The sequence below is a fragment of the Amyelois transitella genome, chromosome 22 (assembly GCF_032362555.1).
Source record: "Amyelois transitella isolate CPQ chromosome 22, ilAmyTran1.1, whole genome shotgun sequence".
Lineage (NCBI taxonomy): Eukaryota > Metazoa > Arthropoda > Insecta > Lepidoptera > Pyralidae > Amyelois > Amyelois transitella.
The window spans coordinates 3519711-3535209 of NC_083525.1; the positions used below are offsets into that span (position 1 = coordinate 3519711).

General features: G+C 36.0%; 2 protein-coding genes across 4 annotated transcripts in view; one reads left to right on the forward strand and one right to left on the reverse strand.

Annotated features, from left to right (window-relative positions):
* The first annotated feature begins 322 nt into the window (after positions 1-322).
* Positions 323-6817, forward strand: LOC106134162 (L-asparaginase). Its single transcript, XM_013334130.2, has 9 exons — positions 323-547; positions 1384-1503; positions 2285-2397; positions 3452-3577; positions 4050-4174; positions 4769-5001; positions 5370-5530; positions 6363-6476; positions 6687-6817. Exons 1-9 carry the CDS (start codon positions 475-477, stop codon positions 6732-6734), a joined length of 1113 nt encoding a protein of 370 aa, XP_013189584.2. The 5' UTR covers positions 323-474; the 3' UTR covers positions 6735-6817.
* The window catches only part of LOC106134167 (flotillin-2), a 187284-nt gene continuing 178595 nt past the window's right edge, over positions 6811-15499 (reverse strand). For 2 of the 3 annotated variants that reach the window (XM_013334139.2, XM_013334141.2), the window contains 7 exons: positions 13686-13918; positions 10782-10901; positions 10327-10434; positions 9963-10069; positions 9004-9187; positions 8526-8703; positions 6811-8011 (listed from right to left, as the gene is read on the reverse strand). In XM_013334139.2, the coding sequence (XP_013189593.2) occupies positions 7962-8011; positions 8526-8703; positions 9004-9187; positions 9963-10069; positions 10327-10434; positions 10782-10901; positions 13686-13918 (980 nt within the window). In that variant the 3' untranslated portion in view covers positions 6811-7961. Of the gene's footprint in view, positions 8012-8525; positions 8704-9003; positions 9188-9962; positions 10070-10326; positions 10435-10781; positions 10902-13685; positions 13919-14395; positions 14602-15499 lie in introns of all 3 variants that reach the window. The other variant, XM_013334140.2, reaches the window with a different exon arrangement.

Here is a 15499-nt window from a genome sequence, read left to right on the forward strand (position 1 = left end):
CGTCTTTTGACCATGATCCTGAATTGGATGACCCCGGTTTTTACACGCATGTGGTCTATCCAGAAAAAAGGCACAGTGTATGTAGTATTTTTTTTTGTTGTATATCTTGATTGGGAAAGCTAAAAGAGACCAGTTCTGCCAAATAGGCAGGGCCTTCTACATATGGTCACACTACTGGACTGGATTCACAATATTCACACAATTCCGCTATAAGGCAAGATGTGAACAAATTCTCCGGCCGCTATCTAGACTCGAGGTTAAATGTAATTTACATACACTTTAATCGTAGATAACAGTTATATTGATTCTAATAAAGACTTTATGCTATTGCACAAGTATTATATCATGTTGATATGAAGATTTACTTATAATAAGCGCGTTATTCCCGTTTACATATTTTTGTGTTGAGGTCGGTCATTGATAAACGACTTTGTGTTATTTGTGTAGAAAAATAACAAATAATAGTGTGTGGAAATGGCGCAAATGAAAAGAATTTTAGTTATATACACCGGAGGAACTTTTGGAATGCTCAAAAATGAGAAAGGAGGTGAGAAATTTTAATTCAAAATAGGTATGTAAATGCGCGCAGTTTCAAAAATATCGGGTGATATTTTGAAACTACGCGCGCTATATTTGCTTCAGATGTGAATAGATCTTTCTTTTTTTATAGAGTTAAAAGATAAATTTAAAATTTTGCTGTATGCATCATTTACTTGAAAAGGCCACTGGAATTTTCAAGAAACACAAGAGATTTGCGCCTATAAAGTTAAAACGAGTTGCGTTTTATGAATTCTACGAGTATATGTGGCCTAGTATTGTTTATATTGCCGAGGTATACAGGTTGCCGTTATCATACTTACTTTAATTACATGGCAATTTAGGTGCCGTTTACTGAGTCTGATAGTCAGTAAGACTTTACTGTTTCAGAAACTAAATTTGGCAGTATTGGGTATTAACATACAAAGCAAATAAGTCCCTTGTCTTGCCTCATATCGTAATCAAAAGTTCGTAAACATAAGCAAATAGGTTATCATAGCGGTTAGCAGGTTACATACAAACCTATATATACTAATATTATGATATAGATGGAATATTTGTGTGTATGTTTGTTTTTACACAAAAGCAACTGGACCGATTTTGATGATATTTGGCAGAGACAGACAGAACGTTCATGTAACAATGAGTTAGTTTTTAGATGAATGTGTCTATTTCCTAAGTCGCATTTTACGCCAATGGAAAAGAGATGCGATGATCGTGTTTTAAAGTTCTGGGAACCACAGGGGTAAATACTATTTAATAGACAAGGATTTATAACAATATTTGGTATTTTTCTTAATTTTTTTTATTAAATATCCATTAAAATTTAATAACATTCAATAACAGTTCTGGTGCCACAAAAGAACATAGAGCAGGTGGTCAGGAGGCTGCCTCAGCTGCACGATGAGGAATACTGGACGGAGAACTTCGCCAATACTAATGTGAAGGACTATCTGGTATTACCCGGTAAGTTTTTTATACGAGCACATACATATTTATAATATGTATGTGCTCGTAAAAAATATATAATGCCGAATTGTTTGTCATAATTTTTAGATGTAGATATGGTGTGGGATGCAATTTTGAAAATGTAAGCAGGTGTTACACGGTCGATATCGAACCAAAAATTAATAAAAAAAGTTGTTTGTCTGTTTGTTCAATTGGTTTTCCGTTAAACCATCAGTTATACATATAATAGAATGTCATAGGTAATAGGAACGATTATATAGTATTTACTGAACAGAAAGAGTAAGAATTATTTTTTTCATTTCATTATTATATAAAAACGTATATTTTATGTGTGGATTTCATCTCACTGTGGTGCAAAGATTTGAACATACATACATTAAATATAGACATATCCCTATCTGTATAGACAGATATTTAGTTATATAGATAGATGGTTCTGTCTACCCCGCAAGGGATATAGATCCCTTGCGGGGTAGACAGAACCAAAGAAAAAGAAAAGACTGAAAGACCACGTTTGTCTGTTTGGCATAATGATAGAATTGAGACCCAATAGTCACAGGATGCTAGCCCATCGCCTAAAATTTCTTCTATTCTTTAGTCGCCTTTTACGACATCCTTGGGAAAGAGATGGGGTGGTCCTATTCTTTATTGCCAGGACCACGTGGCAGTTGGCTTGACTGACAGAGAATGCCATATGGCATTAAGACCACCGTTGTCCATTTCACATGTATAAAGTTTTAATAAAAAGAAAATATAAAAAACGATTTCTCTACTTTAGACGGAAAAGATACAGAATTGAAAGTACTGTACAAAATTTACGAATATGAAGAACTGAAGGATTCCTCTGACTTCACACTCGATGATTGGATCAAAATGGCCAGGGACATCAAGGTAAAACCGGACTCATTTTGTTAACAAATTTCCATTCTTGATTTCTTAATGTTGTGAAATTAAATACGATAAGATTTTATGAATAAACTCTGATGATAAGTAAATTTGATAGGAGAAATAATTTCCTCTTAGGTAAAATTAGACTGTGCCCATAATTTCAAATCATTAATCCTTCGTTTTCTTCCTGGAGTTAGTCCCGGTTACATCCTCACCACTCTGGAGAGAACCCTTCACCATTGATTCTAGATTGGGTGAGTCAGGTTGTTACACGAAGCGACTTTCGCAACCTTTGCAGGAGAACCTACCTCATGTTTAATGAATGAATCATACTGATATATATTTAATCTTGTCGTTACGTCAATTTTACATACTTAGTCATTTTCATATGATGAAAAAATTCAAAAACTTTAGAAGAACGGTCAACAGTGTGGAAAGTTTGAAGTCGTAGAAGTTAGAAGTAGCACAATTAAACATATTTTAGAGTGTCATTCTATTTATGCTACGTATGTTATCAAATTAATAATTTATTATTTTACATACATACATAAATCACGCCTCTTTCCCGGAGGGGTAGGCAGAGACTACCTCTTTCCACTTGCCACGATCTCTGCATACTTCCTTCGCTTCATCCACATTCATAACTCTCTTCATACAAGTTCGGCCGTTTGGGGTACTTTTGACCTGACCCTTTACCAGGACGTCCTTAATTTGATCAAGATACATTCGTCTAGGTCTTCCCACTCCGACCTTTCCCTCCACACTCTCCTTGTATATCTGCTTAGTCAACCGGCTTTCATTCATCCTCTCCACATGACCGAACCATCTTAACATATCCTTTTCTATTCCTGTAACTACATCTTCTTTCACATCACAACATTCCCTTATCACGCTGTTCCTTATCCTGTCACTCAATTTCACACCCATCATACTCCTTAACGCTTATTATTTTTATTACTTATTATAAAGAACATAAGACGACGCCAAAAAAGAAAATAAAATTAAAGGCAGTCAGCCTATCCTAATTGAAATTCGTTCCTTTTATTCATATTTGAAGAGATTTTACCACGATTATGATGGGTTCGTGGTACTGCACGGCACTGACACCACGGCGTACGGTGCTTCAATCCTGTCGTTCATGCTGGAGGTGGTGGGGAAGACTGTGGTGCTGACGGGAGCACAGGTATGATGTTACCTAACGTTTTTTCGAAAGTTAGCGAAAAAAAATTAAATATATTTGAAAATAATATTTTCTGTTAAAAATTTAACTAGATTAAAAACTTAATCTTGAATAGGGCGAATTGAAGTGGACTTGAGAACCTCTTTCATCCTTTTTTCATCTGATAAAAATAAATACATTCAATCCAAATGTTTCGACTTAGATAGCAACCACTAATCATTACCATTTAAAACTAGTGTTTAAAATTTAAATCAATTATTTCAGTATTAGTTGGTAGTCGGCAATCGTAGCTAACAGTACATCTTGATATCACTTACATGCTGTTACGAAGCCACATAACGGCTGGTAATGCTTACAGAGAAACCCTATCGTGAGAAAGATGTACATACTTTAGATTTAGAAGAAGGTAGATTTCTAGATTATGCAAGTACTTACTGAGCTAAAAGTTACTAGTATCGATGATTATATTTCACAGATACCGATATTCCAACCCCGAAGCGACGGCAGCAACAACTTGCTCTGTGCTGTTCTGATCGCTGCCACGCAGCACATTCCTGAGGTCACTGTGTTCTTTGGGTCTAAGCTCTTCAGAGGTACCAGGTGAGCATATAAGTTTCTTAGAACGATGTCTTTCTAGCAGGAGAAGACGTCTCTTTTTATTGTATGTGAGAATCAGTGGCAACAATAACACCTGAAGTTACATTGTTCTTTGGGTGCAAGCTTTTGAGAATTATCAGGTACGTAGGTTCATAGGTATCTTAGAAGGATTACTTCACTGACGTGAATGATGTAAGACCACTGGATCTCATATTGGCGATGTAAAAATTACCTACTAGATATTGATTTTCGACATTTTGGAAATCAGCGGGAAAGTCTTCGGAACTATTAGTAGTGATGAGATACAATTTTGACGTCAGTGGAAGGAATCATAATATCGATAAAAATATTTAGACAATTACCAGATCTACCAAATTTTGAAAAAATCGTCAAAATAAAAAATGGCAGTTAAACAAGATAAAATTCTATGATTTTTTTTCTTTGCCCTGTTTATCAGGAGGACCAAAGGTTGACGTAACCCCCCATGGGTTACGTCAACCTTTGGTTGATATAGGTAGTATGTGTATCAACGATTATTATATCCATAATCGCTATAGGATATTTCGTATGACACCTAACAAATTTGTTATTTTACAGGGTGAAGAAAGTATCGAATACACGAATTCACGCATTCGACTCGCCAAACTTCCCCCCGCTCCTAGAAGCCAAGACCACCTTGGATGTGGACCCGAAGATGCTGATTCACCCTGCAGGGTCGGTCCCTAACGAGTGCCGAATCCACGATAAACTGTCAAGAAAGGTGTATGTGCTGAAGGTTGCTCCTACCATTACTCCTGAAGTAATAAGAGCTGTATTTGACAATATGGAAGGTATGGAAAATAAAGCATTGGTAGTGAACAACAATTGCTAAATTATCAGGTTGAGTTCATATGAGAAATATAAAAGATTTATTATAAGTATAGATGAGAAAGTGAAATTGATTGATCTGAAAAAATGTGGAATGAGTAAGGTAGGTATAGTATATGCAGGAAATATGGTGTATGGATCGCTAAAATGCTTGCAGATTGCATTTGAAAGAAGATCATTCAATTTCACTTATCTAGCCATTTTTTGTGTGAGAATCTCGCTTAGGTTAGCTAGTACCTACTGACGATGCAAGGAGTGGTATAAAAGACAGTTTTAAATTGCTATGGTCTACTGGAATATTTCTACAATTTTACTTATATAATGCTTTCAGGTGTAGTACTAGAAACGTACGGCAATGGGAACATGCCGATCAAACGCCGCGACATCTACAGAGAGATCGAGCGAGCCGTGAAGAACAATGTCCTAGTGGTCAACGTGACGCAGTGCTTCAACGGGACTGTGCTGGGGAAGGCTATCTATGAGACTGGACTGGTGAGCTACCGGACCACCACCTAGGGCTCTTACAACCAACTGGAAAGTTATAGGAACCAATCTTGGGATGAGCGCTGCTCTAGCGTTTGCTCTCTTACAGCGCACCCTTTCTCGACTCCCTATAAATCCCTTTAGTTCTGTGTTAGTCAGCTGAGTGACTTGAGACACCAAGAACAATGTCCTAGTGGTCAACGTCACGCAGTGCATAAACGGGACTGTGCTGGGGAAGGCTATCTATGAGACTGGACTAGTGAGCTATACGACCACCACCTAGGGCTCTTACAACTTTTCAGTTATAGGAACCGATCATGGCCAGCTCTCGCGTTTGCTCCTTAACGGCGCACTCTTTCTTGACTCCCTAGAAAGTATATGACCTTTCAGTTCTGTTTTAGTCACATGATTGGTCTGAGAAGCCAAAAGCAATGTTAGGACATTGTTCTTGGCTATGTGTGTGTGTAGTGGTCAACATATAAGAAAATATCCTGTGAAAATTTTAAACGTCTAAATGTTTCCGTTTTTAATATTGAGCAATTACACGAAAAAAACACGTTTATTGTATGGGGACATAACCTCAATATATATTTTAAAATTTTCAGTACTTGCTGTTATAGCGGCAACGGAAATACATAATAAAAAAATCATCTTTCTAGCTATCACTGTTTTTAAGGTACAGCCTGGTGACAGACAGACAGACAGCGAAGGCTTAGTAAAAGGGCCCCATTTTTATATTTTAGTACCGGAACCCTAAAAATAGAAAGTTGAACACGCGGTTCTCATTCACAACCTAATTATATATTGATAAGGAAGGCACCCTTAAATTCAATTGTTTCAGCTATTAGTTGAGTGCGGCGTGGTACCCGCGTTTGACATGACCTCAGAGGCGGTGCTGGCTAAGCTGTCCTACGTTTTGTCCAAGACAGAGCTCAGTTATCAGCAGAAAGTCGAGGTATCGTACTTATTTCAACTTACACCAGGTACCAAAGAATTATTTGACTGATTACGATATAAGTAGATCGCACATTGTTTATTTGTTCTGAATAGTATTTAACTTATCTAGTAGGTACCTACCGATGCTGCTAGCAAAGAACTCATTTTTGTGACTTTTTGTAGCAAAAGACAAAAAATATATATAATATATATCTATTTTTTGTTGCAGTTAATGAAGACAAATATCCGAGGCGAACTTTACAACCCACAACACTAAAATTATGCAACAAAAATGGCCGATTTGTACATTAGAATAATTTAAGTAATAAATAGTTAGCAAATAAAAAAACCTATTCGAAGAATAAATGTTTATTTTCATTTTAATACCACACAAATCATAACATAATCCAAATAAATTCACATCCGATTTTTTTTAATTACAAAACAATTTTAATTTAATTTTTGGCGAAATACACACTTCAAAACATTCCCTTTGCTACAATATCCATTCACAAGAATACATACATTTCTGATTATTTTACTCCAATGTTTATCTAAAATAACGCTTCTATGCTCACACAAACTATCCAAGTTGTAAACATTCTAGTAAATAGGCAGTGCCTTAAAGAACACATTGTCTAAACAGACGACACTACGGTACAAAATCTATCTTACGAAAACCTACACATTGTTCTATATATTATTTTAGTTACAGGTGTAAACATCGATAACTACTTCTAATTTGGTGTACAATAACTTGTTATGAGTAATGTCTGTAAAACAAGAAAGTGAAATAGAAAACAATATCTTGGTCCATTTTATATAATGTAACTTAAGGAATTTACCAGATTTACTTTATAGATCGTGTAACTAATACTGGACAAATAATTGCAAGATCCTTGAATGGCCCTAGTCTCCTTGTATTTACGCGGTTTTTTTCTAAACGGTAAGATTGGCTAAAAAGCGAGTGATAACTGTCTTAAGGTAACTTACATTCAGTTTTTAAATTATGTCTAAGACGTATTGATTTTTAGTACTAGTTAGAAAAGTACCTATTAAATGTTGGAAATCTACTTAGTTTTGATCTCAGTACAAGGTTGGTACCATTATACAATTTCAATAATAAATCACTTTCTTGCCTTTCCAAGATAATTAAAAGATAATCTACAGAAATCATAAAAAAATACATATGGATTCAAATCTCACATTCTTGATAAATGCATTACATACAGTCACAGTTAAATAATTCAGTTTTAATTTGCCATTATGGTAACATCATTGAATTATGTGAAAAACTTAAATAATAAATTTTTAAAATATACACTTATCGAACAAATCAGATTAATACAAAAAGTAAAATCTATTTGTACTCAAAGAGGTATGGCATTTGTGTTTTCTGTTACTTTCAACTAAAAGTAAAAGAAACTTCAAATATATTAAAATCACTCGATTTTATCGATTTAATTAGATAAACAAATCGGTGACTTCTTCTGGTCACTATGAGTTAACAAGCTGCCACTTTTTTGCTCGCCGTAGCTGCCAAATTGGGTTCGGCTGAAAACAAGTATACAAAAAAGGTTAAAGTGGGGCGACGAAAATAACTAAAGTATAAAAAAACGACGAAACCTTTCGTAGAAAAAGTAGGTAGAGCCCTTGTGCTTCGCTTGGCTCGTCTTGGCGGGGGCACTACCGTCAACATCAACATCATCAACAGCAAGAAATTATCTAACTTGACCAGTTGGCAATGGCGTGCCTTCCGGCCACATTCACCTAACCATCTGTAATTATATCGGCTTTGTCCTGATTTCATACTACCCGGGATTGCCCGCCTATATGCCCACGGGAAACGGTAAAGGGTCAGGTCAAAAATACCCGAAACCGCAGACTTTGTATGAAGAGAGTTATGAATGTGGATGAAGCGAAGGAAGTATGCAGGGATCGTGGCAAGTGGAAGGAGGTAGTCTCTGCCTACCCCTCCGGGAAAGAGGCGTGATTTTATGTATGTATGTATGTATATCCACGGGTCAGCGGGATTTTTAGGATTATATTTTTATTTAAAACAACTTACCAGCGCCATTGGTCGGGTGGAGTCTCTTCAGCACAGCATTGAGATCCAGGCCAGTGAGGGTCTTCACCGCGGGGGGCAGGCCTCCGGCGAGCCGCGCCAGCTCGCCGGTGGCCCCCGTGTCTCCCACCAGCACGATCTCGTCCGTGCGCGCCAGCGGCGCAGACACTTCTGCGGCGATCTGAAGAAAAAAAGAAATATGTTAAGTGTTCTGTTTTTGAAATCAAGGCATATCTTATATTTTTTCATCAATATTTATTTTAGCCTGGAGAGGGTTTTGGCTTGTTTATAATGCGTAAATATAAAATACAACCAACAATCAGTTAAATAAAATATTGGCTAATCATTAGGCTCTGCATAAAAAAAAAAGCTTTAATATCTAAAATGTTAAGGATAAACAGAGGCGAAGAGGTTGTGCGTGGCTTTCATCCGACACATACGTATAATTATGTTAAAAGGTATTTTTAACAAATTCTCCTACCTTCGGCAGTGCTTCCAACACCAGCGCCATAATAGCAGCTTCGCCATATTGCTTGTAGACTTTAGCTTTGGCCAGCATGCGCTCAGCATCAGCCTTGCCCACGTCCCCGATGGCCGTGGCCTCAGCAAGACCGACCACCTTGATGCGCTCGGCGTCCGCCTTGGCTGTCTCCACGGTTTGTGTGCTGGATGATTACAAGATGACATAAGTTTATAATATTCTATACTAATATTATAAAGCTGAAGAGTTTGTTTGTTTGTTTGTTTGCGCTTATCTCAGGAACTACTGGTTCCAATTGAAAATTGGCGTTTAATTCTAAATATAACAATTAATAAAATTAAAAGTTTAATTCTTTTTGCGTTGAACGGACCATTTATCGAGGAAGGCTTTAGGCTATATAACATCACGCTGCAACGATAAGGAGCAAAGATATAATGGAAAATGTGAAAAAACGGGGAAAATTATTCATCTTTGAAGGCCTTCATCCTTCAATAATGCCCAAAATTATGCCTATTCCACGCGGACGAAGTTGCGGGCACAGATGGTTTAAAATAAATAAAAAATCGATGTAGTCATGCCTTTAATAATTAATATGTTCCACTGTCACAGGGCCTAAGTAATGACTGTTCTTCAAGGTGGAAAGAAAGATTCTTCCTCCACTGGCCCTAGTTTTCATCTGTCTGGAGTAGGTTAATTCATAATACATTTATCAGCAAATAACAAATTTTGTGACAGTGTCTTCAGCAAAATTCAGTAATTTTTCTTTCTAAGGACATCTACATTCATAGATTGGAGTGCACCATGACGATACTAAACAGCAAGTCGGTACTATACTACCGAACCAGACACGTAGGTTTCTCAGCCAGCTTTAATACCACAGGATAATTCTACTAATTTATGAAAGTATACATAATTTTCAATCTGAGATATTTCTTGGATAAGAAAAATAAAAAACAAACCGTTTCCCTTCAGCGATGGCCTGCAGACGGTAAGCTTCAGCCTCGGCTGGTAGTCGTACGGTGGCTATCAGTTCTTCCTCACGACGTTGGATTTCTTGGTTCTCCACCTGAACATAACAACATATTCCTGTTATTAGAGAATTAAGAAAAATCCTAACAAAATGTCTCGTCAAAAACTTATCAAGGTTTAGCCATAAATCAATATCTAAGTACTACTTTTACACTAAATAAGAATATTCCGAAATAATATACTAACTAAATGATTGCTGAAATGTAAGTTGAAATCTATTCTTCTTTTTTTTTTATTAAATTTATAAATGTTGTCTTTAGTATATTTAAACTAATCTTTTTTTTTTGGACTTACCTCGATTTGCTTGCGGCGCTCCACCACTTCGATCTGGATTTCTTCGTTTCGAATCTTCTGCTTTATTTTGGCGGCTTGCAGTTCGTATGCTAAGGCAGCTTCGGCTTTCTGAAACACGTTATATCTTATGAGGCCCGGTTTCCGGAGGAGAGGATAGGTGGAAATTCTGAACACATCACATCAGGTCTATTTTAGGTATTTGTTTTGTACAGCCCCCGTAGTAAGTGTAACACGCGCGACGTCATTTTTATCGCGCAAAGAACTATCGCTGTCCCGTTTCGCATCATAATAAAAAGCAATAGATTTTCGCGTGATAAAAAACGGTAGGAATGGATTAGTAGAGAACCTTTCCTTTTAAAGTTCCTAGTATTGTCTTTTTATATACCTATTTGCCTTTTTATATGCCCTTTTCCCTGTTCAATAATGTGTTCATACATGGAATAATCATTACTTACAGCAGTGTTGATCTCTTGGTCAAACTGTGCCTTCTGTAGTTTGTAAAGTCTCGTGTTGTCCTCTATCTTGGTGTCCATGGCATACTTTACGTCCATCGCACTCTTCTCGCATTCCGCTTCCTGGAAATACAGAAATAATTTTATTATTAAAAAAAGTCAACTCATAGTCATGTAAATCCCTTTTTCAATTATTTACTGGTTGACTAGAAGAGATCATCCTGGACCGTTAGTCTCGGTTGCGCCCTCACGTCACCGGAGCCGCCGGAGAGGTTAGTGCGAGTTTTACTCGAGAAACGCATCAAGCAAGTAAACGGGAGTGCCATCGCGTTACCGCTAGGTGGCGCTGATAAAATCACATAAAAATTCGCGTTTACTTCCTCGACTCGTTTGTTCGAGTAAAAATACACTTACCCCTCTGTAAAGTAAGGTTTTACATGAAGTGTCTCACGTTTGACTTCCGCAATTTTTGCAGGAGAACCACTCATAATATTTTACTTAAACTTAAAGAAACAAGATTTTTTAATTGATAATAGTCATATCACATTTAGGCAACTGAATATGTAACCATGGGTTTGGATTCCCCTTTTATCATGGTCACAAAGGTTCACAGAAGCTTTGCGTAATTTCCTGACTTTCCCACCTTGGTCTTATTGTAAAATACCTCATTAGCAAGGAAGGAAGAAACCGATAAAAACGCTAAGAGAATAAGTTTTACACATTTTTCTTAAAATGCGTGTCTTACATACAAAGTTTCCACAGTTTTTTTTTTTATATATTGACAAGGCCGGAATCGTAAATGGATTCCATTTGTGTGATGTGCACTTCGCGATCTAAAAATGCGCAATTTTATGAAGCGATACGCTCTCAAATGGAGGGGGATTTGCATAGTGTCAATCAGATACAGCCTATAAAAAGGTAGGTATATAGACACAGGCTTTTTGAAATTATTTAAGACTAGGCTTATAAAAGTATGCTTTGTTATTTCTGATTTTGACTTACGTTTTCCTGCATCTTCATTCCCGTGACTTCCTTACTACTGAATATCTTATTTATACTCGTATTTGTGCTAATTTTCATAAAAATTGGTTGGTTATTAGAATTGATACTATGTAGTTGATTATTCCGATACCCTAAAGCATTTTAATGTACGAATTATATTTCAAAATACCATAACCAAGTACACACATACATATAATTACGTGTATCCCTTGTATGGAAGACAAAGCCAAAAGACTGAAAGACCGCGTTCAGCTGATGCATTTGGTTTATTTACTAAGTAATGGAAAATATCATCGTAGTTAGAAAAAAAATTGGGCAACCACAAATAAAACGAGAATAAACCTAATATTTTCCGTTCTTTATCTGTGTAATCTCGATATGAAGAGGCAATAACATTAGCTCGCTGTTCCTTCCCCTATCCAATCCGATTCCATTCAATTAGTGCTAATGTTTTATTCAAACCCTTATTATCTATAACCATAGTATTGATATTTTGGATTAGCTATTACGTTTCTTTGAAGAAATTTCCGAATAAATTCCTATGATTATTTTCGAAAATGTTCCTCTTATTTACTAAGGCACATCAATGTCAAGTAGATCGGTATTCAGCTGAACGTTACTTAGTCAGCAGAACTTAGTCAGTCAATCAAAAATTGATATGTAAGAATAATTTAAAAAAATGTTTTTATTGTAATATTTCAATTAAATAAGCCCTTTGCATGCATTTTTCTTTCATTTACATCATCATCTAATCACCTTTGTAGGTATGAACGTATTAAACATATCGAAGCGGTAATTAGAGCAGTATAATCCCAAAAAGTCTAAAGTAAAAAGATGAAACTGAACGTTTTTGAGACTATTTTTCAAGGCGTCACCGCAATGAAGTAACAGACCTTAGTGTTTTTGCAATATTAATTAAGAATATTATTGGATTACTTTTTGCCAGCAACTTCGCCCGCCTATGTATTGTTTGTTTTTTAATAGACAAAAATGTTTTTTATGACTAGATTATACCAGGAAATATGTAATCTCTGCCTACCCCTCCGGAATAAGGCGTGATTTATGTATGTATCTAAATAAGAGGGGAAAACATTCTTAGAAGAAACTTGATACTATGATAAAAAATAACGATTTGTGCAAATATACATGAGTTCCATTCCGGGTTACTATAATATCGCACAAATTGACCCTATATCGACGAGATAAGGTCAGCACGTGTATTTTCATGGTCAAATGTTCAATCAGTATTCTAATGTTTAGTCCAACAGGCACTTACGTAAACGTTGTTTTGTCAAGAAACTGAAAGATAGTGCTGAATGCTGATAAATTAGTAAATCATTTCACATTCGGTTGTAGGTCGTTATTTATAGCAATAACCACTTCCGGAAGAACCCTATGTAATTCCTGAAGTTCTATAGGTCCAGTCTAGTTCCACCGAAATCGGATAGTAATTTTTGATTTAATTCGTTCCCGTCCCGCTCCCGTGGGAATTCCCAGAAAAAGAAATTTATGTCAATAAAATTCTATATAGTCAAAATAACGTGTCACACGAGAATAGAATGCGAGTATATCATATCTTACAGCTTTTGCTCATTCTTTACAAATGAAGAACCCGTTTCACAATGGTATCATCACAGGAACCGTTCCTAGTATTATTTTAGACCAACTGCATAATTCTAGCACATCGTACGCCGTCCCTAGTTATTACAGAATAATATTTCTAGTCATAATTCAAAAGAGAAAATAATTTAGTGCTTTCTTTTTATTTGGTCTGCTTGTATCATTTGCAACTCGATACTTTACGAGTATGCTTTCTATGGTTTCCGGGAATTATTATGAAAGGGAATCCATGTTGGCGAAATTTTGTCGAGTTACTTCTCATCCAAGATAGCACTACAAACTCACCCTGATGCCAGCGTCTCTGTTAGCCTGCGCCACCCCAATATCGGCGTCCCGCTTCACCACCGCCGTCTGCGCCTTGCCCAGGCTGGCCAGGTACTGGACGTCATCGTATACATCCTTGATCGTGAACGACAGGATCTCGATGCCCATCCGGCCCACGTCTGGTGCTGCCACCTCGCGGACCAAGCCCGCGAATTGGTCTCTGTCCTTGTACACCTCTTCGACTGTAAGAGTTCCTGTGGGCAAGGATGGGAGATAATGTTAGTATATGTAAGGATAGGGCGTATAAACTACGCGAAGAAGGCTATTTTCATATAAAAATCTTTTTGGCCTTTCGGTACAAACTCTTTGCTGAGAATATCTTTACATTAATTTAAAGCCAACGCCAGCTGTTCGACTAGCGCCATGTTTTCAGCGTTTTATGATTGAGGTCTCAATCAATCTGATTCAAGAACTCTCGCACAACAAGAACTAAGGTCATCTGCAGAACTGCAGCAAGAGACAAGAAAATGCATGACGGCTTGGGTATTTCCATTCGTTTTTCATGAGATTTCATACATGTTATTACTAGAGTTTTAACTTTTAAAATTTTGTTTTCTCGTCGATAACAATTAGAAACATCTGTGTGTTTTTTGTAAGGCCCCTTTTTTTCAAAGCTGTGCTTTGGTAAATGTCTAAAAACTATCAGTTTCATTGGTCAGTTTATAACGTACCTTTTCACGTTGAGGCAAGTGAGTCCAATAGTAAGCACGATCGGAAACAAAGCGAGCCGGATCATCTCCATTTTACTACTACGCTACTACACGTATACTAAACTCACTATCGTTTCACTATATTAATTGAATTCTTATTTGTTTTTGGAAGACTAGACTAGTGGGATGCTTGTCCAATTACAATCTGTATTTCTAAAATAATGAAACTTAAAAAAAATTATTTTAATTAAAAAAAATCATCTGTTTCCTAAAAAAGTTTTGTGTGGAATAAATGTAATAAATTGTTTACTTAAATTAAGATTTGTGTGAGTATGAGATCAGCTACTTCTTTTTACTATTAAATTTTAATTTTCAATAAAACTTGCTCCATTTTGCTATCTCATAAGTCCTAAAACCACCGGCCCTATATGCACACATTTATTAGTTCATTGCACACATATTTGCCTTAGGGAAATCTTTGCAACATTTAAACCGAGAAAAAAGAAAACGAACATTAAGTTTTTGCTTTATGAACATTATATAAAAAAATGTTAAAAGAAAATTGCTTAGTAGCCCGATTAAAAAGAAATTTTGGATAATTTGAAAGTTACACTATTAACTAACAAAAAAGTAACATACTTTTTTAATCCATGTCATACACAGTCGCGATGGCAAGAAATCGTTATTTCTCTTATCTCTCGCCATGCTTTTTTATTATCTATAGATAAATTTATTGATGGAATTATCTTCACATAGAAACAATGTGAATAATTAATATAACCGACAGGAATCCAGTAAAATAATTTTATGTAAGTACCACTTAAAAATGAGTGTAAGAAAATAAAAAAGATACATCAGTAAATATAATTAATTTCATAAAAAAAATTTAAAGATAGATTAAATTATTAAAAACTTTTTAGAGACACACGTTCACTTTTTTTTATAATTGTTACACATAACACAGGGATGAATGTCAAACCTCGTTCGCGTAACTAAACAAACTAACGCTATCTACATTAAAATATATGCGCAAAATGCGGCAAACTACATGCGGCATATTTATATGCGATCATGCAGTGCTGTTGAGTATTGCTTGGATTTCATTATCATTATTTATATTTGCAA